The 12,738-nt window shown below is 38.9% G+C and overlaps 1 protein-coding gene across 1 annotated transcript in view; it reads left to right on the top strand.

Annotated features, from left to right (window-relative positions):
* The window catches only part of XRN2 (5'-3' exoribonuclease 2), an 88,285-nt gene that overhangs the window by 72,735 nt on the left and 2,812 nt on the right, over positions 1 to 12,738 (top strand). Inside the window, exons 28-29 of the mRNA XM_049774328.1 lie at positions 2,648 to 2,711; positions 9,789 to 9,927. Coding sequence (XP_049630285.1) covers positions 2,648 to 2,711; positions 9,789 to 9,927 — 203 coding nt within the window. The remainder of the gene's footprint in view (positions 1 to 2,647; positions 2,712 to 9,788; positions 9,928 to 12,738) is intronic.

Here is a 12,738-nt window from a genome sequence, read left to right as displayed (position 1 = left end):
TCCTCTCTCTCTCTCCCCTCTCCCTCTCTCTCTCCCTCTCCCTCCCCTCTCCTCTCCCCTTTCCTCCCCTCCCCTCTCCTCCTCTCCCTTCTCCTCCCCTCCCCTCTCCTCCTCTCCCCTCTCCTCCCCTCCCCTCTCCTCCCCTCCCCTCCTCTCTCCTCTTCTCCCCTCCCTTCCCCTCTCTTCTCCCCTCCTCTCCCCTCCTTCCCCTCCCCTCCCCTCCCCTCCCCTCTCCTCTCCTCTCCTCTCCTCTCCTCTCCTCTCCTCTCCTCTCCTCTCCTCTCCTCTCCTCTCCTCTCCTCTCCTCTCCTCTCCTCTCCTCTCCTCTCCTCTCCTCTCCTCTCCTCTCCTCTCCTCTCCTCTCCTCTCCTCTCCTCTCCTCTCCTTCCCTCCCCTCTCCTCTCCTCTCCTTCCCTCCCTCCTCTCCCCTCCTCTTCCCTCCCCTCCTCTCTCCTCCTCTCGCCTCCTCTCCCCCCCTCTCCCCCTCCCATCTCTCCTCTCTCGTTGTTTGGCCACATCTGGTGGCAGCGCTCAGGTTACTCTGGGCTCTGCTCAGAAATTGCTCCTGGCAGGCCTGGGGACTGTATGGGATTCCAGGGATCAAACCTAGGCTCATCCTGGGTCATATCCACGCAAGGCAAATATCCTACCACTGTGCTATCACTCTGGCCCCTCCATTTTTTCTTTTCCTTCCCCTCTCCTCCCCCCCCTCTCTCCTCTCTCCTCTCTCCTCTCTCTCTCTCTCTCTCCTCTCTCTCTCTCTCTCTCTCCTCTCTCTCTCTCTCTCTCTCTCTCTCTCTCTCTCCTCTCTCTCTCTCTCTCTCTCTCTCTCTCTCTCTCTCTCTCTCTCTCTCTGTATAGAGGGGGTTGTTCCCACAGATAGGCTTTAAGAAAGTAATTTGAAATCTTCTTCTTTGCTTTGAGAGAGTAATTGTGAAAGCTTGTTTCTAGTTTGTGTCTCTATTAAAATGTGAGCCTGAATACATTATAGTAAGCCTTGTTGTCCTTGGGTCTCTCAAGTCTGGAGGAGGTTACTGTCCTCACGTAGTGAACTCATTAGACAACTCCTGGAACCATCAGTTTTAATTAGGTCATATGCAGAACCCACACTGAAGTGTGGCCACTAGGACTTCAGCCCCATAGACTGAGCTTCAGTTGGTTGATAGCAACTCACTAAGTTTCTGATAACCCAGATAACCTGTGATGTGGGGTGTTCTTTCTGCCTGTTTATGTGGAGCAGTAATAGTTTCTTGCAATTAGATGTTGGTAATTATGTTTTTGTTAGAAAATAAGGTTTAGGGGCTGGCGAGGTGGCGCTAGAGGTAAGGTGTCTGCCTTGCAAGAGCTAGCCAAGGAAGGACCTCGGTTCGATCCTCCGGCGTCCCATATGGTCCCGTCCAAGCCAGGGGCAATTTCTGAGCGCTTAGCCAGGAGTAACCCCTGAGCATCAAACAGGTGTGCCCCCCCCAAAAAAAAAAGAAAAGGAGGTTTAACTATCAGAAAGCAGTTAGAAAAGTGGGCACTCCCTTTATTAACATACCTCTCTGACTTAGATTATTTGGACTCCAGCATTATTTTATAATCATTAAGTAAGTCAATGTTCCTTTTCAGTTCATACATATAAGGGGAAATTTGAGGACTTTTTTGAAGGGAAATTGTTTTTGTTAGGTTTTGGAACCACATTCCAACATGCTCAGATTTATTCCTCCCTTTGCACTCAAGGATCACTCCTGGCTGGCTTAGGGACTCCTTTGGAGTGCCAGGGATTGAATTTGAATCAGCCATATGCAAGGCAAGCAACTTACCTGCTTTACCTATCTTCACGGCCCAAGTTGATTTTTGCTCTAAGCCCATACCTAGTGATGCTTGGGGGTAATTCTCAATGGTGTTAGGGTGCCCGTACAATGTCAGGGGTTGAACTCATATGCAAAGTATGTACTCTAGAGCTACCGTATTTTCCTGCGTATAAGACGACTTTTGAAACAAAAAAAGTCAACCGAAAATTGGGGGTCTTCTTAAACGCTGAGTATATCCTGAAAAATGTTTCAATATGCTGCTAAACGAAAATTGTCTGAATATTGCCACAAAACGAATTTTCCAACTCGATCCTGCACCAATCACTGCAAGGCTGCTCCAACCGCCTCTCTAACTCAGCCAATCCAAGCAGGCTTTTTATGCATGCAAATTAGACAATGTTTTGGACCCAGATGTACACTGTAAAAAGCCTGCACAGATTGGCCAGAGTCAGAGAGGAAGTCTATTACAGTATAACCTTTGAACCTTTGCTTGTTGTGATTGGCTTACTGTGGTATATACAGTTGCAGCACAGGAACGTTCTGTCTGATACAGCGAATATAGGCCTAAACCTATGTTTTAACTGCAAAATTAGGGGGTCGTCTTATACACCGGAAAATATGGTATATATAACCTAGCTCTTAACGATCTTTTCAAGTTACTAGCCACTTAGTTTGTGTTTATGGAAAAATCCCAAATATTTATTTCTTGTGCACAGCATTTAAAATATAAGAAATATTTATAGTTTGTGTATAATCTTATAGGTGATAGTCTCAATTTTATTTCAAGAAATTTTAATTATAACACTATTGGCTTTAAAAAATATTGTTTAACCCTCTTGTTTATTTTTCAGATATGAGACCCCAAGATTCCTGGAGAGGTCCTCCTCCTCTTTTTCAGCAACAAAGATTTGACAGGTAATAGTAGAGTATATAAAATTTTTTCCATATCAGTATTTGGGGTTTGAGTGTTCTCTTGTTTTAAAATAAATTTTCTTCTCTCTAAAGTTTCTCTTGTGCCCATAATCTTGAGGAAAATAAAAGGTTAACATGTAAAAGACTCAATGTTTATATACTTTCCTACTGTTCTTGGTTCTTGGCCTTTATTATTGGGGCTTTTGAGATGCTCTGAAATATGCAGCACAGAGAGCTTAAAATTGTATTAGGTTTTGGTCAGGCTAAACAAATTTCTTTTTAGAAGGGTTGTGCAGCTTAATGAGGCATAACTAATGGTGTTCCACTTTTATCATTTCTGTGCTGGCAATGCAGCATTAGTACAGACCAGCCATTGATTCTTGCTACAAACCTCTTGAAGTCCTAATCAGCTTCTTTGGTGCAACTTTTTCAGAGCTGACAAGCCTATTGTAGAGCAGTGTCACTGTAGGTCAGTAGTTATTAGTTGCCACTGAAAACAGTTTCTTTAACTACTTAAGAATGAACTGAATTAAACGAAGAAGGGACTCAGAAGAGGATTATAGGATCTGCAGTCTAATAAGTACCATGGACTAGGAAGAATGTGACATGGTTTAATAACAAGGGATGTTTGGCATGTGTTTTTTCATTGAGAAGTTGTGTGTTCCTAAGTCAGGTGGTTTCTGTATGAAGAGATAGCTAGGCATGTTATGAATAATTAACATCCATAGAATAATTTAACAAGCAGGTTTAAAATTTATTCTTTAATTAGTGGTTTTGACAGAATTATTATTTACTAAAATGAATTTAGCCTCATCACAGTAAGGCTTCCCTTTTTGCTTTCCCAATCCAAGGAAGTTTTGTTCTCTTTTCATCTATTATTTTATCCAAAGAATTTTTGTTCTCTTTTCATATATTATTTTAGCAGTCTGATCTGCTTTCATCTGAAGGAAGTAGATTATTTTGAACAGGGTTATAACTGTTGTTCCCTTTACAAAAAGTTTTTTTTTTTTTTAGAAATTCTAACATTTTCTTATTTTTTTAAGTAGATTTAAAAACTCATGGTATTAGTGGTGGGAATGGCCCTAATTCACTGTCACTATGTACCTTAAGTATAATTGTGAAAGACTTGTAATGCACATTGGTCACAATAAAAAAAATAACTCATGGTATTGTTTATATCTGTATATAAATTTGTTTAAATACCATGTATAACATAGTTGATCATAATATATTTGTTCCAAAACCAGTCCCACCACCAATATAAAATTCTCTCCGTCATTGTCACCAGATTCTCACCTACTACCAAGCCTACCTACCTTGGCAGGCACAAAATACCTTATGTATTGCTGTTTACAGGTAAATGGAAATGGAATTTTTTAAAAGTACGGTAGCAAAAAATTTTGTGAAAATTAATGTATCTATGTATCTTACAATGAGATAATTAACTCATTGTCAGGTTTGCTAAATGAGTTTGTGGCAAGATGATATTCTGTTATTTGTGTTGTTTTTAAATATCAGGTGACTTTGAATCCATATTGATGTCTAAATTGGTGTGTTCCCACTGAGATGACTGTATTGAAACAATTTGGAGTTGTTACATAGCTGCATATGCAGCTGCACTGTCCAAATTCCAAGCTCTGAATGACATTGCAGGTTTTGTGGGCCATGATTTTAGTTACCAGGATTTTTGGAAGTGTGGAAGGTGGGTTAAGGGGAGAAAGGTGCCCTCTCACTCAAAACAAAACAAAACAAAAACAAAAGCAAATGTCAGCCAAATACTGGTAAACCTGGAGTTTTGGCTTGTTTCATGTCTTTGTAGAGCTCAGTGGTTGAGTGATGAAGCTGGGCCATGGTCAAAACAGCAGTTATGGGTGGTGGGTGCAGCTGACGTGGCTTTGACAGGATAGGTACTTAGCAGACGTGGTGATTGAATTTGTGCGTCATGGTTTCAGCTACCAAAAGAACAAGAAGACAATGGTACGAAAAAGTACCAAATACTGGTATACCCTAAGTTTGGTTGATTTGGCATCTCTACAGAGCTCTGTGGTTGAAGCTGGGCCATTGTCTAAGTGGCAGTTGTTGGGTGGTGGATGCAGCTGTCATGGCTTTGGCAAAGCAAGGACTTTAAATGGCATAATGTAATAATAGTACCAGCTATACTTGGTGCAAGTGACATGATACTATTGATAATGTTTGTATTTATGTAAGTGTCCAGGACCAGATAGTAAAGCAGCTAGTGGGCTTGCCTTGCATACAGCTGAACCAAATATAAATACTGAACACCATTGAGTATAAAAATAAACCAAAAAAGAAGAAAACAACATAAAGATACTTTATGTTCTTCTATTCCCCCCCCACACACACACCAAATTTTTGAGCTGTTCTTCGGGATTACTCATGGCAGTGCTTAGGGAACTATATAGGGTACCAGGGATTGAATTTGGGTCATTTAGATGCAAAGCAAGTGCTCTACTGGCTAAACTCTCTGATGAGTTTACATACTTTATTGCTGCTGTTTTGCTTTTTGAGTAATACTTGGTGGTATTCAGGGGTTACTTCTGACTCTGTTTAAGAAATCATTGCTCACAGACTCAGGACCATATGGAGTGCTGGGTATTGAGCCTGGGCCAGTTGCATGCAAGGCAACTGCCCTACTCACCGTACTATCACTTCAGCCCCAATTTAGGATTTATTTTAACATCCTCAGGAGTTCCATTTTCAAAGAGGTACATAATAAAGGTTACATTTTTTTTCTCAATCAATCTGAACATATTAAAATGATATGGTTTCCAATACTTATAATTCTTCATTTTTTTTGTTAATTTTGAGTTTTTCCTTTTGAGGCCATAACCAGTGTGCAAGAAGTAGCTATTCCCAGGAAGGCATTTGGGGTCATTCTCAGCAGTGCTGGGGCTCCTACATGTAAAATGTGCTCTACCTCTTTGAGCCATATCTCTGGCTCTCAGTCAGTTTTAAAAATTTGGTTGCCTCAGCTTGTTCTCTTGTTTCTCATATTAAATAAAGTACAGGCTATCTTGAAAGTAAAGGATTGAAAAAAAAAAGAAAAGAATAAAGGATTGACTTTCACTCTTAGGCACTATTCCATTCACTTTCTTCTCATTAAAAGTTTTCTTTTTCTTTTATTTTTGGAGAGAACACACTCGGTGGCACTCGGGGGTTTCTCCTGGCTGCACTCAGAAATCACTCCTGGCAGGCTCGGGGGACCATATTGGATGCTGGGAATTGAACCTGGGTCAGCTGCATGCAAGGCAAACGTCCTAACTACTATGCTATTGATTTGGCCCCATGCTCATTAATATTTTTCTAAGATCATCATTTTCTCTTCTGTTGTCCTAGTAATATGTAATATCTTTTCTTAACCAGGTACTGTCATTATCTTGACTGACTTTGTGAACCTAGCCACTATACATTTTGTGGGGTCATTTTGGGTTTAATTTGTTTTTTTTGGGGGGGGGCGGGTGTCACACCCAGCAGCACTCAGGGATTACTCCTGGCTCTACACTCAGAAATAACTCCTGGCAGGCTCGGGGGACCATGTGGAATGCCGTGATTCAAACCACCATCCTTCTGCATGCAAGGCAAATGCCTGCCTCTATGCTATCTCTCCAGCCACTGGTGTTTAGTTTTTGTTTAGAAATGCAAAGTCATGCCTTTAAAACAAAAAATAAATCTGCATAATAGAATTCTGTGTTTTGTTATGATCACTTAAGGAACATACCATTTTACTTAGAAAAAGCACAGCATCCCTAAATATCTCTGTTAACAGAAATACCAGGTAAAACCAGTGCTGTACCAATTATCAGCCTGACTTATAAGACATAAAGAAGAAACTCTGTCTTAGTCATTTTGATTTTGCTGAAGTATCACAACTAGGAAATAGTAAAATTTCTCTAGAATGAGGTATTACAGTTCCTCAGGTCAGTATTTTCCACTACCTTGAGTGTTTGAGAAATCCTATTTTTAAAAAATGAATGTGCATTATTTTCTGAACTGCATTCTTTTTTGAATTCTTTCTGTCCTTTTATGATCCACATGTTAATTCTATTTAAATAAACAAATAGGCAACACCACCCACCCACATTACACACACACCCGGTACCAGTTGTCTCTTTCTTTCTTTCTTTCTTTCTTCTTCCTTTCTTCTTCTTTTCTTCTTCTTTCTCTTTTTTCTTTTCTTTTCTTTCCTTTCTTTCTTTTCTTTCTTTCTTCTTTTCTTCTTTCTTTTTCTTTCTTTCTTTTCTTATCTTTTCTTTTTTCTTTCTTTCTTTTCTTTCTTCTTTCCTTCTTTCTTTCTTTCTTTCTTCCTTCTTCCTTCTTCTTCTTCCTTCCTTCCTTCCTTCCTCCTTCCTTCCTTCCTTCCTTCCTTCCTTCCTTCCTTCCTTCCCTTCCTTCCTTCTTCCTTCCTTCCTTCCTTCCTTCCTTCCTCCTCCTCTCTCTTCTCCTCTCTCTCCTCCCTCCCTCCCTCTTTCTTCTTTCTTTCCTTTCTTTCTTTTCTTTTTCTTTCTTTTTCTTTCTTTCTTTCTTTCTTTCTTTCTTTCTTTCTTTCTTTCTTTCTTTCTTTCTTTCTTTCTTTCTTTCTTTCTTTCTTTCTTTCTGTATCAAACTAATTCAGCATATAAAAACCTTTTTAGAAATTTGTATAAAAGTTGTATAATTTTTAAGTATCCATTTCAGAATTAGTAATTACTTTCTATTGCACACTGCTTACTAAAATAGTAATTTGGAAACTTAAGAATATTGTTGCCAAAATAAGAAAAAAAATATTGTTGCCATATTTGATATCTAACACCTCCATTAAGGAACTGATTTCTCTGGAAAACAAATATCCTTTCTGACAATAAAAAGTGGTAATATACATTACTCTGGTTCTGTTTAATTAAATATTTTTATTTGAAAATATTGCTTTTGGGGCTGAAGCGGTGGCACAAGTGGTAGGGCGTTTGCCTTGCACATGCTAACCTAGGACAGACTACGGTTTGATCCTCTGGCATCCCATATGGTCCCCCAAGCCAAGAGCGATTTCTGATTGCAGAGCCAGGAGTACCGTATTTTCTGGCGTATAAGACGACTTTTGAGATGAAAAAAGTCAACCAAAAATCGGGGTCATCTTATACGCCGAGTATATCCTGAAAAACGTTTTGTTATGCTGCTAAATGAAAATCGTCTGAATATATTGCCATGAAACGAATTTTCCAACTTGATCCTGCACCAATCACTGCAAGGCTGCTCAGACCGCCTTTCTAACTCAGCCAATCCAAGCACGCTTTTTTTTTTTGGGGGGGGGCACACCCAGCCGTGCTTAGGAGTTATTCCTGGCTATCTGCTCAGAAATAGCTCCTGGCAGGCACCAGGGACCATAAAATACTTTGAAATAGATACTTTTTGAAACTCAGTTGAGAGTTTTATTTTTGTAAAAACCAAAAGATAAAATGGATTAAAATCAATACAGTGCATGAATTGAGCTTTTGGTATTTGGGTTTTGCATTAATGGTCCATTTTTTTGTGTGTGTGAGTCTTCTTTGTCATAACACAAATTTTAACTCTTCCTTCAGATAGAGCCCAGAAGAAACCACTACTGGCTCTGAACACAAAGCTATTCTTGTTTAAATAGATAAAAATGCATTACTACTAACATTGACCCCCCCACCCCTCCGCAAATAATTAAAAGCACTGTGTATTTTCACTTTGATTTACTTACAGCAAATTATATTATTTAAACTCTAGTTTCACTGCTAACTGAAGAGTCATAGTGGCCTTTCTTCAGAGAGCTATTTCTGTCTTTCAGCAAATCACACACAGAAATCATTTTCTTTGAGTTTTGTTTTATTTTGCCTTTTCTGAGGGAAAATTCCAAGTGCAGAGAGGAAAGTGCGGCAGTGTAAGAGAGGATGGATCAGTTCTGAATAGTTGTGAGAATAATGCCTTACTTATCTAGTGACACTGACTTCGGGCTTTTCCTCCCACCCACCCCCATCCTCCACCTCATTCCCTAGACCTAGGAAACGAAATTTGTAGGCTTATACAGTTCCATAGCAGCAAGTAAATATTATAACCAATTTAAAATTTAATTGTAACTTCTCCTAGCATTTTAAATGGTCCTAAGTTTCTGATATTAAAATATACTGAAGATTTTTCATTTTGTTTGATCTTCATCATGACCATTCTAGAAAATGGAAGTTGATAAAAATGCCTCAACAGGGAAATATGTCTTACAGTGACTCCCTTTAGAAAATATTTATATTCTACGTGGTTTATATGAATTTTAGATTCTTATGATTTAATATTGTATACCTATTGCTTTGTATCTGCAAAGTTAAAATGTGCGCTTGAAGACAATTAAAACATCTTTTAACTAGTAATCTGGTCTTGCAAACTGGGTTATAATGGCCTTTGAATCTGTGTTCCCATGTAAACTGTACACCAAACGCCAGTCAGCCCTTGCCAATTAGTGCTCATGTTGCTAGGTCACCGTGGTCAATTGAAAGCTGCATCAATAGAACTTGAAAAGGTTTCCTCCCAATCAGACCCTCTGACATATTGAGCAGAATAATGGATGGGAAAAACAGCCAAGTCCCCTACCCTAGATTCAAAATACTCAGCAGTAAGAATTCATTTGCAACCTGCAATTAACTAGAAAGAATGGACTCTAGAAAGGGGTCTGGACATTTGTAAAACTAAAGCTTCATCTTTCTGCCTTGTACTTGTTTATTTACTCTTTGGAAGCATTTAAAGTGTAACCAAATTGATGATACTCGGGTCTAAAGAGGTTATTTTATAACTGAAAATAACTTTAAAATCGGGCTTTTCTTAGTTAAGTTTAAATAGCCTTATGATAATTCCTGATGCTTCATGAAACATGTTAGACTTCACTGATCAATTGAGAAATACAAAGGCTATATATTTATTATATATATAATATAAATATTACTATATATTTCATAAGAAATATTGATATGACTATTCAAATTATCTTAAAAGTTGGGATTGATACTGCCAGTGACAAATTTTTGAATGTGTTATTGCCTTGACTTCTAATACAGTCATGATGCTTCTCCACAGAAATGTGGGTGCTGAACCTCTCCTACCATGGAATCGGATGCTCCAAAATCAGAATGCAGCCTTCCAGTCAAACCAGTACCAGATGCTAGCTGGACCTGGCGGGTATCCACCCAGACGTGATGATCGTGGAGGGAGACAGGTGATACACTCTGAACTGTGGGATAAAAATTTTTGCTCCATTTGTACTTGCTTCTCAGGGCTCTTGGTTTTCTTGGTTTTGTTTTTATTTAGTCACCATAATATTACAAAGTTGTTCATTATTAGGTTTCAGGCACTAAATGTTTCAACGCCTATCCCTTATCCAGTGTCTACTTCCCTCCACTAATTGCCCCTGAGCTGTGCCTCTTTTTCCTCCTACATACCAGTCTATCTGTAGGAAAAGTATGTTTTTACTTTTTTTTTTAATTAGTTTTAGTTTTTTTACTGTGATTTATAGTACTGTTGATGGGGTTTCATACATAACACTTTCCTCCTCCTGGCAGAACAGTTCCCTCAGCCATAGTTGTTCCCTCCTTCCTTGTCCTATCAGCTAGCACTATACCAACCACCACCACCACAACCAGCCCCCACACACATACTATGGCAGGTTTCTTACTGAAGATCAGATCCCATTTTCTTTGTTTCCATTTTCTTAAGTATTCATTGTTTTGTGCTATTCTACCATTAATTTTCATTGTATCTCCCACATGAGAGAGAATTTTTTGTTGATCTCTTGCCTTCTGACTTTATTCAGCATGATCAGACCCATTCATGTAGCAGTGAATTGTATTTTTATGGCCAAGTAATATTCCACTGTGTAGATGCATCAGTTTATTTTCCAATCATCTGATTTGGACACTTGGGTTGTTTATAGTTTTGACTGTTGTGGACTGGACTGCAAGAAACATAGGGGTGCAAATGTCTTTTGTTCATTTGTGTTTTGGACCCATGGGTAAATTTCAAGAACTGGAATTGCTATGGCAAATGGAAGCTCAGTTCCTAATTTTGAATTGCTTTGTTTTTTTAAGGAATGTTCATATTGTTTTTCAGAAATGCTAGACTTTTCAACATTCCACTAGCAGTGGACAAGAGGCTCTATGTTTTCTTTTCTTTTCTTTTTTTCTTTTTCTTTTTTTTTTGGTTTTTGGGTCACACCTGGCAGCATTCAGGGGTTATTCCTGTCTCTACACTCAGAAATCACTCCTGGCAAGCTCGAGGTACCATATGGAATGCCGGGATTCGACCCACAGTCCTTCTACATGCGAGGCAAACTCTTTACTTCCATGCTATCTCTCCAGCCCCAAGGCTCTATGTTTTCATAAAGACATCTCTAGATAAGATATTGATAAAGTAGTTCAGCTAGACTTAGTTTCTCATTAAAAATGGATATAAGGGAGAGATCAGATACAATGGGTCAAAGTCATGCTTTGTAATCAGAATGATCAGATTCCTAGGGAACCTCTTGGCCCTTGAGCATAAGAGAAAGGAGGTCCCATCCTTTCACCCAAGACAAAGACAAGAGTAACCCTCATCAGTGGCATAACAACAAGGTATAGGGCCGGAGACATAGCATAGTAGGGCATTTGCCTTGCATGCAGGATAGTGGCTCTAATCCCGCATCCCATATGGTCCCCCCAAGCCTGCCAGGAGTGATTTCTGAGTGTAGAGCCAGGAGTAACCCCTGAGCACTGCCGGGTGTGATCCAAAAAACAAACAAAAATCACCAAGTTATATATAGGAAAGTACATGCCTTACTTAGGTTAGACTTTGAAACTGCCAATGAACTTTCATTCCCAAGCCCTTTTAGTCAAAGCAATTATATTTAGCTCTAATATGTTAGTCACCAAACAATATTATCTTTATTTTAATAGAAACTAGTTTTCTCGTAATAAGTAATTTTCTAGAAATTATAAGAATCCACCTTTTCAAAAAGCTATCAATTTTATTTTATCAGTTTGTTACTAATTGATAAAGCATCTCAGAAAAAAATCAGTCCTTCAAAATTTCCACATTTTTCCTATCAAATTTAAACAGCTGTTAGTTCAATGCATATAATTCCCAGGCAGATTTTATAGGTGCTAAGTTTTATTTCTTTTGTAGTATCCAGTTTAGCAACATCAAGACTGAATAACATTGGTGCCACAGTGGTAGTACATATAGCATTAGGCCACTTGACTTGGATGTGATTGCCCTGAGATGGATAGGAACCCAGCATTCCATATAGTTCATCCCCTGCCCTCCCCAACACTGCCAGAAGTGATTGCTGACTACAGAGCCAGAAGTAATTCCTGAGCACTGCTTAGTGTGGCCCCAAAACAAAACTTAATGCAATATTTTTGTCCCTCAGGCATTTGAACCTTGCCAATATTTAAGTGCCTCTTTAATCACTTGACCGATAAGAGTATTTATTTTTATAGTATTCATCACTGTGGAGTTTAATACCTATAAGTGATAAGAAACTTTATTTTTTTTTTTACCTGTTAGTATAAATTTTTTGAGGTGCTTTATATGCTAACTTAGATTCTTGTCATGACAGCTAAGAAAAAAAACATTTTTGGTAAGAGAAAAACAGTTGTACTCTTTAATGAACCTTTCTTTAGATAACTTCAAGCTACTTAGGCCCCTCCCACTCCCTTAATCCTCAACTCTTTTGCTGAAGAATTTGACTCTCACAATGACAGATTGCTTTGGGAGTTTTCCCTTCCCCAGAACTTTGTAGTAGCCCAAGTACACCACATCAATGATAGGAGCTGCTCCTGTCTTGTTTTTGGCAGCATAATCTCTAGTCTGCTCACTGTCTGAAGTCCACAGTTCGTCAAAATTGACAGTTGGCCAGAAATCTTGATTTCTCTTTACATGACACCTCGTATCCACTTTTTCAAAGTGGATGATATTGTCTAATATTTGTTAAACTTGGATGAATTTTGTCAAAGTTGATCCTGTGGTGATGTATGTCACCATCATTACCCTG

This window comes from Suncus etruscus, chromosome 6 (genome assembly GCF_024139225.1).
Source record: "Suncus etruscus isolate mSunEtr1 chromosome 6, mSunEtr1.pri.cur, whole genome shotgun sequence".
Taxonomy (NCBI): Eukaryota; Metazoa; Chordata; class Mammalia; order Eulipotyphla; family Soricidae; genus Suncus; species Suncus etruscus.
This window is presented reverse-complemented; position numbering and strand designations above follow the sequence as displayed.